The 16,261-nt window shown below is 39.7% G+C and overlaps 3 protein-coding genes across 4 annotated transcripts; 2 read left to right on the top strand and 1 right to left on the bottom strand.

Moving 5' to 3' along the window:
- The first annotated feature begins 1,239 nt into the window (after positions 1–1,239).
- Positions 1,240–4,987, top strand: LOC104449046 (F-box protein PP2-A13). The gene is made up of 3 exons (XM_010063047.3): positions 1,240–2,252; positions 2,369–2,487; positions 4,189–4,987. Exons 1-3 carry the CDS (start codon positions 1,929–1,931, stop codon positions 4,607–4,609), a joined length of 864 nt encoding a protein of 287 aa, XP_010061349.2. The 5' UTR covers positions 1,240–1,928; the 3' UTR covers positions 4,610–4,987.
- A 2,090-nt stretch (positions 4,988–7,077) lies between these two features.
- On the top strand, positions 7,078–11,192 carry LOC104449050 (F-box protein At4g00755). Of its 2 annotated transcripts, none has more exons than XM_010063061.3 (6): positions 7,078–7,298; positions 7,745–7,927; positions 8,466–8,879; positions 8,970–9,142; positions 9,492–9,610; positions 10,631–11,192. In XM_010063061.3, the coding sequence occupies exons 2-6, from the start codon at positions 7,801–7,803 to the stop codon at positions 10,917–10,919; spliced, it is 1,122 nt and encodes a 373-aa protein (XP_010061363.2). In that variant the 5' UTR covers positions 7,078–7,298; positions 7,745–7,800; the 3' UTR covers positions 10,920–11,192. The 2 variants fall into 2 exon arrangements, with proteins under 2 accessions (XP_010061363.2, XP_039156970.1); XM_039301036.1 differs by lacking the exon at positions 7,078–7,298 and adding an exon at positions 7,332–7,479.
- A 1,135-nt stretch (positions 11,193–12,327) lies between these two features.
- Positions 12,328–15,092, bottom strand: LOC104449058 (dihydrodipicolinate reductase-like protein CRR1, chloroplastic). The gene is made up of 10 exons (XM_010063073.3): positions 14,927–15,092; positions 14,709–14,831; positions 14,527–14,598; positions 14,382–14,447; positions 14,037–14,132; positions 13,810–13,926; positions 13,238–13,330; positions 12,878–12,979; positions 12,713–12,799; positions 12,328–12,617 (listed from the first exon to the last, which is right to left on the bottom strand). The coding sequence occupies exons 1-10, from the start codon at positions 15,035–15,037 to the stop codon at positions 12,585–12,587; spliced, it is 900 nt and encodes a 299-aa protein (XP_010061375.1). The 5' UTR covers positions 15,038–15,092; the 3' UTR covers positions 12,328–12,584.
- Between the last annotated feature and the right edge of the window lie 1,169 nt (positions 15,093–16,261).

The raw sequence follows: 16,261 nt of genomic DNA on the forward strand, positions 1-16,261 counted from the left end.
AACGGATCAATTTAGCCACAGCGGAAGCTAGATTCATTTTCATGTTAACATCTTAATAAGCATAAAACATAATAATCTTTTATGCAATCAATGCAGCTCGAGCAAATCACAAATGGACCTGTTAAATGGTTGGATTGGGTAGGGTTTATGTCTAGTCAAAAATGGTTTCATCCAAACGGGCCAATTTAATCCGTTTTGATCCATTTCTAATACAATGTATGATCCGTAAAATACTTCAATATTCAATAAAATCTAGGAAAACTGATATTCAAACTAAGATCATAATATGAAAAGAGTCATAGAAGTCGATTGGATTTAAGTAAGTTATCTATCTTTTTTGTTCGAACATTTATGACCCATTAAACATTTATATCATGTTGGATATTATTATTCTAAATACATTTATAACTCATTTATTGAATATGACTAACTTATATATAATTTTTTAATATGCATCAGCTTGATTAGAGTTCATTCTCTCTCTAGTAGAGCAAATGTCCTTTAGCTAATAGCAAACCAAGCCCCTTCTCTCTCTCTCTCTCTCTACTGTACAAGTGGGCGAGGAAGAAACGTGTTTAGGACGTGAAACTTCGCTCTTGTTAACATGTAGTGGCTTGATTAGAGTCCATTCTATCTCTAGTTGAGCATATGTCCTTTAGCTAATAGCCAACCAGGCCGCCCCTCGTCCCTCTCTCTCTCTCTCTCTACTGTACACGCGTAAGAGGAAATCACGTGTTCAGAATGAGGAAGAAGAAACCCAACGTTTCTCCAACGTGCGGTGGTCCGGGCGCTCAGGCTGACTCATCGCCATGATCCTTTTAGGCTTCGAGTAGGAAAAGGGATCCTAAAATTCGTAGGCTGCTTTTCTCGAAAGAGTCAATCTCTGATCATGCCGCGGAGAGCTAAAATCAAAAGAAGGTGGGGTTGGCGATGGAGGAGTGGGGTCCGACAAAGACATGCCACATAAAGATTTCAAACGTGGAGGGTCCGACAAGACCCCTCACCTTTTGGTAAACGAGAAAATTGTTGCTGGGGGGGTCTGCACCTTGACGAGAATCCCATCATCGGGTTTCACTTTCAAGGTAAAAACTTTCCTCGGTTATCCGCACCCCGTGGCTAGCGAAAAGATGTCTGGCCGCAGCGGAGCCAACCAGCATCATTTGGGCAATCCCCTTTTTCCATCATAAGCAGAGCATTTCTTCCCATGAGATTAGCCCTGTTCTCGTGAATTTAACTTTCCTCATCTAGATCTACCAAAAGCGCGCAATTCGCTTGAAACAAAACGTGAGAGACGCCACGACCCATTGTCGGTGTGACTTTCCGCCACACCATTCGCATCTCAGGGGGATGAAGAAAAAGGAGGGAGAGGACAAACCGAGCTCACGAAAGGAGGGTTAAAAAGGAGTGGACGGCCACCGCTCTGCATGCAAAGCCTGGAAACCTCGCCTTCCCATCAGCCACCGGACCAATTCCGATTCTTCATCTGTCCACTTTCTTTTTTTCCTACTTGCCATTAGAAAATGCCAACAGAGGCCAAATTGCTTCCCTTTTTCTTCATTAGAAAAATTATCTAGAAAAATTATATTCGATTCCATGCACACTCATGTCCACGTCCCCATTTGGAAGCTCGCTTTATCCCTTCCTTTCATTTCCTCCTTCTCCTCCTCCTCCTCCTTCTCTCTCTTCCCTTTTCTCTCTGTTTCTCTCTTTCTTTTCCTCTTTGTATAAGCCATGACCAGTGTCTCTCCCTCTTTGAACACGAAGAAAATGGTGACTCCACTCCCCCTTTCGTGCCCCTTCAACTCCCACCTCATCCACCCCCTCCTCCTCTACCTGTAAATCAAACTCTCCCCTCATCTTCTTTACTCTGTCGCTTCTCTGTTTCTCCCCTTTCGAAGAAAAAAGAAGAAAATTTGCTAGGTCTTTTTATGGGGGCTGGGATATCTGGAATTGCAAGTGACAGAGACACGGAGTGTGTTTCTCCGCGGTGGAGCACTAAGCTTGGGGATGTACCAGAGAGCTGCATCTCCCTGATCCTTGCTTCCTTGGACCCTCCCGAGATCTGCAAGTTGGCCCGGGTGAACCGAGCCTTCCACGCCGCTTCGTTGGCCGATTTCGTGTGGGAATCGAAGCTGCCCTCCAATTATAGGTTCCTTGTTCGTCGGGTTCTCGGCGAAGATCCCGACCTTTTGTCGAAGAAAGAGGTCTACTCCAGGCTCTGTCAGGCCAGTTGCTTTGATGATGGCAACGAGGTGAAAACTCCGCCAACTCATCAGAAACCTGGTTTAATTCAGTTGATCTATGTGGCCCCTGTTAAGCCTGAATAATTACTGAATTCGATTCGATTTCTTTGATCTTGAATATGCAGGTATTTTGGTTGGATAAGATAAGTGGGGACATATGCTTGTGTATTTCTTCAAAGGCATTGAAGATCACTGGGATTGATGATCGGAGATACTGGAATTATATCGCAACCAATGAATCTAGGTACCTTTCTCGCCCCCGTCATCATGCTTTAGCTGTTTCTCTGTTAAATTGGTTCTGGTAGCTAGTAGCAGACGAGATATGAAAAGCATGAGCGCAGAAAAACTAACCTTAGCACCCCAATCAGTGAGTCAATATTTGCTTTTGGGTCGGTTCAATTTGAATCGGTTTTGAGTGATCAGTTTCTCGTTTAGTTGTTTTCTACTTCTCTATTTCTCTGTTTCTTTGTTCCTCGGAACAGGTTTGGAATAGAAATCCGTTTGGTAACGCAATTTGATTTTTCTCTTTCTTGAATAGATTTATATTCTAAAAATATATTTGAAGAAGAAATCAGAAGTTAAGATTTTTAACTTAAAAATCAATTCAGAAGAAATTAGAGAAATTAATTTCTGGCCATAAATCAATTTCTGTTTTAGAAATTTTGTTACGTGCACCCTTAGAGTTCTAATAGACCCGAACAAGGTCGATTCTTGTCCATAACCGAGTGGAACGGATGGTCAACAAGAAGATCAAGAAAATCTAGGCGGAAGTAGGTGCTCTCTTTGAGCAGATAGAGAGGCATTTAATCCAATTTGGAACTCTTTTGGCTTGAGGGGTTAGAAGAACTTGTGCTAGAAAGAAAAGCCTTTTCATAGAAGATGTTCACGAGGGTATTGTGAGATTTGTCATGTGCAAGGTTACTTTTGCTTGGAGATTAAGATGATCATGTTCATAAATCCTAACAGGTTGAATTTCCGACCAATTTGGTATATGAGAGATCTAGCACTGTTAAATTCGGCATCGAGATAAACTTACTGTTGATTCCAGAATTCACACGGTAAAAGCCCAGGCTATTGGCCCTTTCTTCAGAAAAAAGAAACTTCCTGAGAATTGAGAAGCACTGTAAATGGGAATACATTACTTCTGCAAATCAAAGCAACGAAGATTCCGTAAGCTGGAATGAGAGCAACCAGTTCCACCTGAAGATGAAGTATAGAATTCATTTCGTGGATGAATTCACTATTCCTAGTCTAATCTCCTAGATTTTTCTGTTCTCTGACCCAAAATTGATTAAAAAAGACATGGTGCGATGGTGACCTTATCCTGACGCATGATCAAGTCCCCTTCCAAGGAGCCCGACTTGCAAAACAGAGGGATTCAACTAGAGCTTTGGATAAGCTCTAATGCGAAGGAACTATTTACTTTTTGAATTGCTTGAAATCCTCCGGCACAATTGCGTCGCTGTCTTTTTTGCGTAGCAAGTAATTGGAACCATGGGGCCTCAGAAAATAATTTTCTGGCCTAGTCGGATGCAATTCTTGCTATAGAATACGTGCAGATTGTTCCCCATGAAAGCTACCTCCAATGGCTAGATGTCTTGTGTGAAAAGACATCCTCTTTCTAAAGAAAACTTGAGAAGAGAATGCAAGAAACAGGGGACAGCTTTATGCTCAAGTAACCCAGCCGCCAAGTATCTAGTTCAGTCCGAACCAGCTTTTGATCTCGTTCGATTTACATTCTGGGAATGAAGATGTCAGTTAATCATATTCTATCAGGCTGCGACTGATCAAATTATAAGAAATAGGCGACATCGAACCTAGATCATTGAGAAAAAGGAAAAAAGCCATAGATCTCCGAAATGCTCTCTTGTTAACAATGATCTTATTTACTGCTTTCGGTCACGAAATATATGTATCTTAACATCTTTCTGCATTAATTTATCAGGTTCAGCACAGTGGCGTATCTGCAACAAATATGGTGGGTGGAAGTGGTGGGAGAGATAGAGTTCCAATTCGTACCAGGACAATACTCCCTCTTCTTCAGGCTTCAGCTCGGAAAATCCTCCCGGAAATTCGGAAGGAGGGTCTCCAATCTGGATCAAGTCCACGGCTGGAACATCAAGCCTGTCCGGTTTCAGCTATCGACTTCTAACGGCCACCGCGCGACATCCGAGTGCTACTTGTATAATCCAGGCAATTGGGTCGACTACCACGTTGGCGATTTCTACATCGACAATCCGAGCACACCCGTCAGGATCAAGTTCTCGATGGTCCAGATCGATTGTACTCACACCAAGGGCGGTCTCTGCGTGGACTCGGTGCTGATATGCCCAACTGGGTTCAAAAAGAGATTGAAATTGCCTTGAAATTAGATTGATACTACAGTTTTTTTACGTATTGTTGTAGTAGATGATGCCTTATTTTTTGTCTTTTTTTTTTTTTAATCAGGAGTAGGCCTCCTTTGGGTTTGGTGGAACTATCTTCCTCGTGCTTTTTTAAGAGAAAGTCGTCCAAATACCTTGTTGTAAAAAAGGTCATTAGGGAAAAGTTTTTAGGCTTGTCTAGTCTGTTTTCACTTTTCATTTCCATAATTGGGTTATAGCTGTATCAACTGTCCCCCGAAGTCCACAATGGTTGATAAAAAACGTGATGATATTGATGGACCGACAGGAGAATGATGATGGGCCAAAGTGGATGGAAAAAGCATGGACCAAATGGGCCCTGCAAAGCACACTTTTTCTTTCTATTTGGGCCATGATCTTGATTGATCAATCTTTTTCTTCAATTTTGCTTGCCCACTTGACTGGTTCATGCTTATCCGAAAGGATTCATCACAAGCACATACCTGATCATGCACATCTGAGATGGTCATATCTATTTTGCATTTAGACTCAGATGCATAACCTAGTAGATCTTAGTGCATTGGTCAGGCACGTATCGAGCTGCTCAATAGAAGAATTGCACACGTGCAAGTTAATGATCAGGTCTGTAACCTCCAATACTAGAAGATGTCACCCTGAAAGTTATAGCCCCTATTTATCGATCTATAGTTGGTGCAATGTCAGATGTCGATAATAGCTAGTAAATCGTTGATCTACAGTTGGTGCAATGTCAGATGCTGATAATGACTTGTAAACTTGATGTTTAATCTGACAGATATTCTCCGCTCCTCTAAATGATCACTTTCTTTTCCATGACAAATCAAGACCGATCTACTTTGGCGGTTTGGATCATCTTGATTGCATTATTAGATGGTACATCAGCCCTCAAAAAGTCTCGTAGCGTGGGACCACTTCTATTCCCATGGACAATGACTCTCTTGGCCTTTGGTGCTAAGCTTGCATTTGAAGGAGGTTGGGACTCGCTTATCTTTCTTGAATGGTTGACGTTTCTTCCTCACATGAAATCGTCGGTTTTCACGAGGGTCAAGGTTGGCCAAGGAAAATGACGTGGGAATCTTTTAATTCAAACTGGGCTCAGTTTGTTTTATAGAAAATAAATAATTTAATTTTTTTTATTAAAAAAATATTTTATTCTTTTGAAATAATTAATCAATGAAAGATATTTTTATTGCCAACAATAATTTATTCTAATTATATTTGTGGATAATGAAAACAGTTTTTCTTTATTTATTATTATAAACTATGCAAGTGATCTTTCGAGGAAGATTTTTTCCAAACGACTCATTCTCAGTAAAACAAATGCGTCCTTAATTTTTGACGTGCTTATTTCACCTAATTATTTCCTAATCTATATCGATTTCCTCGGCATGGCGAATAGCTTGTTTAACTTTTTTCAGACTTCGCTTGATATTTTATACTGCACTTTGCCAATGCGTGAAAGAGAAAGCATGCTCTCTATGAAAGAAAAGCTTACTTTGGGCTAGGGGGAAGAGGAAATTATTTACAATTTATTAGGTAAGGATTAGCTTTTATTTATTTGATTATGTGGACCATCTTCTCGAAATTTAATATGTACACAATTTTCTTTATTTGGTGATTTTAAGGTCTCGAACTTTTATATTACGATTTTTGTTATAGCGCAATATAGTAATAATTCAGCTTAATCATTGGAATGGAGTTGTATCATGCTTTTGGGGGCAATCGCGATATAACATACAAATAAATGAAATATAGAGAAGTAAAGCGAAAAAATTTACAAGGTTAGTCCGAGTATCAATATTATTCTTGGGCCGAGTGTCAATGGTGAATTCATGACACTATTACAAGTTTGATTTTACGTCTCTTTCTATCCTAAGCTTTGATCGTAGCCAATCAATCCTCACGAATGTTTCACACGGTCCCTCGCAGTCAACATTAACATAATCCTAGAAACACTCAACATATTTTGATGTAATGTAATGTCACAAAATAAGTCGAGAACATACTTAATTCCTATGTTTTCGAAGGTTTGGGTCGTCACTTGGGCGCTTGCCCATTGTGGCTGGCCACATGCCCTTGGTCAAGCTCCGCCAATTATACACATGCGTAATTCATCTTTGGACATATTGCTACACTGTGCCTCAAACCCATCTACCATTTTTAGGATTCAATCCTCGCTCAGGCGGTCGACCAAAATCTCTTTGCCATACACAACAAAAGAAAATTGAGATCAAAGATTATCTTTCGTTTGATTTATGGGCAGGAGAAATTCGCGCTACAAAGATCTTCAATAAAATGTTGAGTACTAATCAATTGAGCTTCTTTCCATAATAACTCGTTGACCTTCAAATTTCTGAGATTTGCACGTGGGAGTTCTCAAAAAATCACACCTGTTGCATTCTTTAGGAAGCGTAAAGTAAAATCTTCGTCGAGTTAAATCGAAGATCGATCCGAACACAAGAAAGAAGAAAAAGGAGAGAAAGTAAGAGAGAGAAAATCCATTTGACGGTCGATTCTCAATCACCTCCCGTTTGCGTACACTTTCCCCAGTCTCTCGTTTATGCATCATCCATAAATCCCAGTCGGGTGTCTTCATCTTCAAAGTGTCCCTCTTTATCTGAAAGTTTCCATCTTTCCTGAAGCATCAGATCCGACTACCCTCTGCGAGAAAAGGGTACATTCCTTTCTTCTGACTCCGTTCCCAGAATCCCAGATGTTGTCATGACATTCTCTTCCTACATATCAGATCTTTTCTGGGTTAAACGATTATCTGTATTTTTTTTTGGGGTTCTTTTTTCTCGTGTTTGTCACGAAGCTTCTGGTGGGCAGCTGGTTTAGTTATCCATTTGCACCCAGTAAGACGCTGTAAATCATAGATCTTTTCCTTTGGCGGTATCGAATTGGTTATCTTCTTTGATTGGTGGCCTCGAATTTGTCAATTGATTCTTGTCGTGGAGAAGTTACTGCTCCATCTAGGAAATAATTTTTTTTTGCAGCGTCAGGCTGAAATGAATTTGGCTTTTTCGATCTTCGGTGCTTGCTGTTTATTTACTCCCCCGGGTAATCTTTTCCTCGATCTCAGTTTAATGTCTTATGGTAAGAACTTTGTCTCAAGAACAGGAATCGATGTTCGTGTGATATATCGTTAGTCGGGAACCTGTGGCGGCAATCCTGCAATGGCGGACCCTGGTGACCTTTTACAGCAGCTTGGACCAGACATGTCCATAAATATTTTTATGCAATTGGATGACCCTTCTGATCTAGCTCGTGCTTGTGCCGTATCTCGTACTTGGCACCAATTCGGTGAGCGTACTTCACTGATATCTATTGAGCCCTGACTCCTAACTCGCTGCCGAGTGCTCCATAGCCTGTATTGTGCTGCTTTCACATTCTCATATCACGGCTTTTATTTAACTATTTTCTGCGGTATGAAGTGTTAGTCTTGGTGTATTTCATTTAAGCAACAATATTGTTCAATGCTGCATTGAGAATATTGGAAGTATACTATGTGTTGGGTAATTCATCTGGAAATTTGTTTTAATTAAACTGACGAGCTTAGCAAGTGCACTTTTCTTGAAACATCGGGAAGTTGTGTGGTCTTGTAAGATGGAAGAAACTCTGGTTGGTTTTCAGCAATTTTGTTGTTTTGTAGCATTGTGCTTTCAAAGATGCGACAAATGAAAGATCTTTGGTTTTCAAAACCAGAGAAAATCTCATTAGTATCACTAGTACGTGAGAAACTATTGCTGTTTTTACAATTCTCTACTTTTCCCCTTTTTACCCTAGTCAATTAAGACAAATTTCACATCTTGTTTGTCATCTGTTTTGGGCTTCGCTGCAGTGATTGCAAATGAACTTTGCAAGATGCTCTGTTTGAGGATGTTCCCTGAAGTATCGTGTGTTACTCATTTAGTCGAAGTGAATAACATGATAGAGCCTTTAAAAGTAAAATCTTGCACTTCTCTCGAATGGGAGCAACGTAAGAGGAATCATAAAGTCTATGCCTTTCTGGCTCGAGGTCTCACATCTGCTGTCGGGAAGAATTGTATAGCAGAGGCTATTAGTGCATCTAGCACCGATAACTACCCAGAGGAAAGTGTACGAAACACTTTGGAACCAAGGGATAGAGTTGAATGGAGAGCATCGTACTGGTCGAGCAAAGGTGAAAGTGACCCCAAAGTTTCAGAGTCTTTGGTGTACAAGTTGAATGCTAAATTATGCATTGTTACTGAGATCCATATTCAACCATTTCAAGGTCAATCTTGATTTTGTGAATGCTCATCTTTCAGTCCTTAAATTTGCTAGTCTTTTTGTGAACTGACAGATGATATTTGTTTAATATCAGCATTTTTTCAGTTTGGATATCCTATATATTCAGCTAAGTCTGTCAGATTCAGAATGGGTCATCTAAAGACTCCGAAAATGGATAATGGAACTGTTGATGACTCTGGAGATGGAGATGAATCAGAGAACAAATATGTTTGGACGTATACGTCGCCAGAATTTCCAATGGCTCAGGTTAGTTCTATGTGTGAAATAAAAGTGTCCCCATTTCATTAATTGCTTTGAATGTATGAATTACATTCTGGAGCTTGAGAAGACGACGAAGGCCTTTTAGTTTTTACTATGGACTTACACAAGTATGAAAGGATCGCCATTTTAACTCTCCTTACAGCACATTAGACCAAGTTTCCCTCTGCTTGAAAAGGCTCCACGATAACTCTGGACTGATATTCCTAGTACTTTTAGAAGGCTCAGGGGATTGAATATCTTGAAATGCTTCAAGGACATTTAATTCTAGCTCAATACATGCAATTTTGAGTGGATTAAAGTGAAGAACCTTAAATGCTAACTGGATATTATTCAGGAAAATTGCTTGCAACAATTTAAGCTGCCCCAACCTGTACTTAGTATTGGAGGAATCCTGCAAGTTGATTTGTTGGGCAGAGTCCAGAGACAAGAAATCGATGGATTATACTACATATGGTCAGATCTCTGTCTCTCTCTCTGATGGGTTTCTTCATTTCCTTAACTGCGAACTACTTTTCAATTAATTTCAAATTGCTGCTTCTAATTTTGTTTGCTGAAAAGATGGTATTGGATGAAATAATCGGCTTTGTTTAATTTGCAGAGAATGAATGATTTGAAAAATATCTTCTCAAAAATTGGTTGTTTGTATCGTTTAGGAAAATTAGTCAGTGGAAAATGTTTTTATTATAAAAAACAATTTATGCTTACACATTTTCGTAAATGACAAATAATTTTCGTTTTATTCATTTTTATAAGCAATACAAGCCATTGCTTTTAGGAAACTGTTTTCAAATTATTGGCTTAGCAAAATGAATGCACGATTATGGATGGTTATAAATAGGGAGAAATTCCCCTTTAGATGGATCCAGACAAGTTATTTTTTGATCTTTCTTTTGCTTATTGTTATTATGTGTTTTTAGCCTTTTTGAGGGGGTAAGATGAGGCTTTAGAGTATCCTTTTTGTGATCATTGACAAATGCTTTATCATCCTTTTACGAATTGACTTTTGCTTAGAAAGTTTGGAAGTTCGAATAAAACTTAAGTGAGTCATTAGTAAAGGAGGACATGTCGACATGGAAAGTGCTACTGTTGATATCCCAAGTATAAGCTTGAGGGAAGTCTTCTGTTTTTATTTTATCAGTGCTTAAGGGGAATTTGCCTTTGACATGAGTACGACATGCTTAAGCTGTTTCTTTCCCTGGAAACCATGACATTAGAGCTTGTTTCTTCTTTCCTTTTATTTCGTCCATCCTCACCATCTCCTTGGATTTGCTATAATTCCGCTTCTGCGCTTTTGTCATAGGTTTTTACGTACCAATGACAGTGTGAATGTGGCAGTCAGTAGTTCAGTGGAACTGTAAAGATTCAAAATTGTGTTTAGTCCGTCATTTTGCATGACGAGATTATGCAGAAACAGTTTGATTTCAGCGTATTTGTATGTATCTTAATGTAATGGCATTATTATGGTTGATGCAGTGTAGCGCATGTCCAAGTTTTGGGTCGGCCGCTCTCCCCCGCATTTGACGTCGAGATCGTTGACTCGTCTGGAAGATGCATGCTCAAGCACTACCCTGGAGTGGAGAGTCATGCATCTTCTGCGAGCTCGACAAAGGATGAAAGTGGTACGCCTTCTCGGGTCCGGACTCTTACGGCAATGTTGATGGAAAGAGGGGTAAGGAGTTGGGAGCAAATGATTTTGAGCACAATTCTGGGGAATGCAGTGGTTGTTGACTCCGACGAATCAGACGAAGAGATTCGTGATTAATCTTCAAATTGATTCACATTTCACGTTGTCCAGATTTTGCTATTTCGGTTTTTTTTCTGTCTCTGTAAATCCTACTGATGTTGTGCAGTTGCTGCTGCGTGTTGGCATTGCCAATACTCCTGGAAACACCTGAAGTTACGGAAATGAGTGATTGGTGTATCTGATCAGATGTATTTTGTATCATATGCAAATTAGAAACTCAAATTTAGTATTTCTGAAGGCATTCCTGAAAAAATGAGGGAGAGACCGGTGATGATTTCATGCTCTTTGGAATCTGTTTATTAATGGCGTGTTTGGTAACCATTTTATTCTCGAGAATAATTTCTAAGCACCTGAAGGTGTTTGGTAAATATCCAAAATTTTATTTTTAGAATAGAATTGTGTTCAATATCGTTTGAAAATTTCCAATTCAAATTATTTTCTTTTCACTTTTTAATAATTATTTTCTTTTTTTTTTTCCTTTCTTTCTCTTCTTCTTTTTCAAGCTTTGTTGGTCGCCGATCATCTGACCTTTGGTGAGACCGCGCCTCGTCGGTAGGCTGGGCTGAGCCTTGACTAGGTGAGTAGCCTTGCTCAGATCTGACAAGGCCGAGCTTGCTAAGCCGCCGGTTGGGCTCGACCTCCTCAAATTTGGGCGAGGCTCACCAGTGGTTGGGTGGCCAAATCTGGCAAGGTTGAGACTTGCCGATGGCTAGGTGAGCGTTCAGTGAGCTTGCCAGATGTTGCCTAACTGGTCGCTGGTGATGGTGATTGATGGTGTCGACAGTTGAAGAATAAGAGAGAAGGAAGAAGAATAAGAAGAAAAGAAGAGGAGAAAAAATGAGTTGACTTGATTTTGGAATTGTTTTCAGGACAAAAAATCGATTTTTTTTTTTACTCATTAATTTTGTTCCAAATCTATTTTTAAGAACAAATTTGTTTTAGGAACAAAAAATTTATCAAATGGATTTTTGTTGCAAATCCATTCCTAGAAATAAAATAATAGAAATTTCTACTGTTTGGCAAGGTAGGCTGCAAGTTGCCAAACGCAGCCTAACTTGCGCAATAATCGCTGATTTTATTTTTTGTTCTTGAGAACAAAAAAAACAAAAAAAGAAATTTGTCTAGTAAATTTTTGTTTCGAAAATAGATTTTAGGAACAATTTCATAATCAAGCCCAACATATTTTTTCCTTTTTCTCTTTCATTTTCTTCATTTCTCCTTCTCTCTTCTTCTTTCGTCTTCTTCCTCCTAGAGTCACTTGGCTACAATTGGCCACCACCATCATTGTTAGTGGTGGCCAGCAATTGGCCTGGCTTGGCAAGGCCCAACCTCGTGCCAGTTGGGCCTCGCCAGTGGCTAGGTGAGGCTCTCCTCACTAGATCTGAAACGTGGAAGGAGCTTTAGTACATCTTTGGACCTTAGAGAGTTAAACATAGAATACAGTTGCATCTTATGTATATTGCAGGAACTGGAAGTTAATGAAAGTGAGATAGGGAAGACAAAATTGCAAAGCGAAAAAACAAGTAACTATAAGAAAATGTGAAGTCTTTCTCCTCTTCCTTGACTTTTTCAAGCTCTTTTTCAAGCAAATTGATTGTGAAGTTGATTGCATCGATTCTCCGCCGTTGAAACTAAGGTTGAAGTTGGAGGATCCTGGCCGAAGACTCTCAAAACTCTTTGCTTTCACAGAAACTTCTCCAGCCCGTAAATCAGATTCTGCCGGAATAATTGAAAGAGAACATCCAAAACGAATTGAAAACGAATGCGTTTGAAGGTACTGAGCTACAAAGACTGCAAAACCAATAAATTACCTTGAGGCGCACGACCTTCCTTATAGCCAAGATCAAGCCTGGCATGAGGCACTGGACTTCTGTGATGTCGTGCTTGATCGAGTAGATCTGTCGATATTGATGCATCAGAAGGGTCATAATTATCAGGTAAAGAAGAGAGTGAGAGGAATGCAGAAACAGCCTCACCTCTCCGGGACCAGAAAAGTAGACTGTTGTACTAGAAGGAAGCCCTGGAAGCACCATACTATGCACGCGAACCCCATCCTCTCCCAAAACTTGCCCCCTCGCCTATCAGAACAAGAAGTTTTGATACTTTTTTAGCAGGTGCTTTTCGTGAGAAGGGAGTTAAAGAAAGGTCTATGAATCTTTTCTATTTTCCGTCATCTGTTCCACCTTTCAAGGGTCTGAACACTGAACTATGAAAGAGAAACCACATAATATCCATATCAATCTGTCTGTTTATTCTCCTCCAACATCACTAACACAGAATTGTGAATACCTTGTGGCCTAAATTCAGCAGCTTGAGTTGGCAATTTGAAAACATACCGTAACATCTGTCTCCAGATCTTCTCTGTTGTACATCTGACCAAGATTTGAGAGGTTGTTCACTATCTGGACTACATCTGCCGATGGTAGATCCTGTCGGAATGAAAGAATTTTCAGGCTTTCACAATACACAGTGGTTTTCAGCATTTCAATGAGGGCAAAACTTGATTTTAATTGCTGATAGAGTCACAAAAAGTGCATACAGGTATCACATTTGAGCATTTCCTTATAATGTCGTTGATCGTGTTGCTATGTACCATATGCACTATCCTATAAAAATATTTACTTAAAGAGAAGAATCAAGTGCTGGCACCTTGGAAATAATGATCATAGCTTTGGTCCAGGGTGTTTTAAATGTCACAATGCATCATTTCTGACAAACAATAAGAAGAATGAAGCGGGAGGACCTTACTTCTCAAGCAAGGAGTTCATCAAATTTGACTAAGAAATATAGTTTCCCTCTCTTGCACAAGTGACATATCATCCAAATGAATCAAAGTAGCATTTATTGGCTAATCAATCGACTGCCATATTGGTTCTCCTGCAGTTTACCAGAGACATTTTAGACTCACCCTTGCATTGGCCCTTGATTCGACGATCTCTACATTGTTGTAGTGGAAAGAAGCAGAAATTGCTGCCTGCTGGAGGAGAATGGATCCAATCGAAAGGGTTGGGGCAACCAGGCATCCCTGACCAACCAAGCTCTCTCAAAAGTATATAACTGATTCAAGGCACAATAGGATGTCTAATTGTGAGCAAAACCTTATCTCATTTATATAATGTCTCACCCTGTGCTCACCGTGCTGGCCTTCTCACAAAATGCAGATAATGCTGTCACGGTATCCAGTTTTATCTGAGGCACATATACCACACTTCTCATGCCGAATGCAATGGCCTATAAAGAAATGGAAAAAGACAACTGAGCCACCGCTTGAAGGCATTACAGACTCGATGTATTTTCAAGACATCCCCTGAATCTTAAAATGCTTCACATTTCATATATAGTGATGTCACTATATATCAAGCTAAATTTGCATCGAAGAACTCTAAAAGGGAGTGACAAGCAGTTTCATTTGGAGGCAAAAGCATAATTTTTGCTGTCGACATAATTTACACAAAAAGTACAGCAAGCCATAATTGGGACCTGTTTCACATTGTCATAAACTGCAGAAGGGTCGGTGAAATCAACCACCACTCCCGTTTCCTTCGCCTGAAAATGAGAACAAAAGCATGAGAGAAAACAGCACATTCATATAGAATTGAACTGGGTGAATTGAAGTCATATCTACCTGAGATATGGAGCCCAATACCATAGTGAGGTCATTGATTATGGGTATCTCCAGAGGTTCCATGTCACATAACTAAATAGAAAAAATGGATTCAATTATGCGGATAAAGAGCAGGGTTCTTGACTATGGAAACAAAAATGAAAGGCATACGGATAGGTGTTAAAGAGAGAACAAAAAGGAACCTTTCCAATATCTTCTCCCACAAAGTGAGAATCAACAGCACCAGCCACCTCCATTCCTCTGGCCTTGGTCACTGCAATTACTGCTGCTCGTCCAATCTCCTTGGCCGCTCCATTGATGACCACCTCTTGGGACAACACAGCACCCAGAAACATTCTTAGTTCATTGTCTGTCGGCTTGAATTTCAGAGAGATCGATGCTCGTAAGAGACAAATGTTACCTTGATGTTCGATTGAGATGGTTGAGCTGAGCAAGAGATGGAAGGTCTGGTTTTTCCATACAGTCTCTCTCTGTAAAGCGTAGAGTGAAACTGGCAGCTCAACGCTGCCATGTCCGTTTGAACTCTGAGTAGATGAAGCTAGTTTCTCCCTGCCAATTTCCATATGAGATATGGCCTTTATTGTGATGTGGATAACGTTGTCTTTTTCTTTTGCTTGATCCTGGGCCTTTTAAAGATTGAGTTTTGATGGGCCTTGTCTGAGAGTGGACCCGAAGAGAGTCACGAAATTTTCAGAGTATGGTGATTGTTATGTATTTTCCTAACTTCGTTGAAATAAATCTGTGGAGCCAACCTAACATAAACCATATGGTTCTTCTTTTATATATATTAAGGTTTGATTGATGACTACAGCTTAGTGAACGTGATATTTTTTCCGGAAGATTAGCTAATAATATAAAGCAAACCAAATTTTGCAAATTCTCTCCGGCGATGAGGCACTTTAACATTGTTGTCACATTGTGGACAATAGTCTATAGCTAAAGCAGGGGAAATCTCAAGCCATGTCTTGGCTCGAAGGAGGGATGCGAGGTCCATTCATAATGGCCTTCAAATGAAGAAAGCTCATTCTCTCCAGAGTAAACTTTTCCGGTGCATAAAGATTGATCAGAACAATCAATTTCATTCTTTGGTGGATTAGACCAGTCTGATTGTTGTGAAAATTGAAAATTAAGGGCTTGTTTGTTTGAAGGAAAACTGTTTTTGAGAAATTATTTTTTCGACTTTCCAGAGATTGGATGATGGAAAACTTTAAACAAGAAGTTTAGATTGGGAAAAAACGATTTCCCCTTTTAATAAAAAGGAAATCACTTTTTGTAGATCATCAAATAAATAAAATTAAACCGTTTTCTATGAGTAGTTACTATTTGGTTAACACATCTCACCTCCTTCATCATTCACACAAGTATTACTATTTTCTAAAAGTAAAGCTATCCATATCAACCGTGATAAATCTGGGATATATTTGCACCGCATCTTCAGCCAGTATTTACCCTGAATGACTATGGTCTTTATTAAAGTAATTTGAAAGAGTCTCCCGAGTAACGTTTTTTATCCCAATGCGCGTCAAGGACTCCTTCTACTAACTCATTGTCTCTCACACGCCATTTGCACCAAACCCACGTTGTAAACATTGCAATGACGTCTTCCATCAGCCAGTGGATCTCCGCCACCAGAAGAAGAAAAATAAAAACATCCACCTCAGTCCAACTCAGAAGAAAAGTACGTGTGAAAATGAGATAGAAAAAAGGGGAACGGAGTGGGTGCGTGTATTTCTTT

Source organism: Eucalyptus grandis, chromosome 1 (assembly GCF_016545825.1).
Source record: "Eucalyptus grandis isolate ANBG69807.140 chromosome 1, ASM1654582v1, whole genome shotgun sequence".
Lineage (NCBI taxonomy): Eukaryota > Viridiplantae > Streptophyta > Magnoliopsida > Myrtales > Myrtaceae > Eucalyptus > Eucalyptus grandis.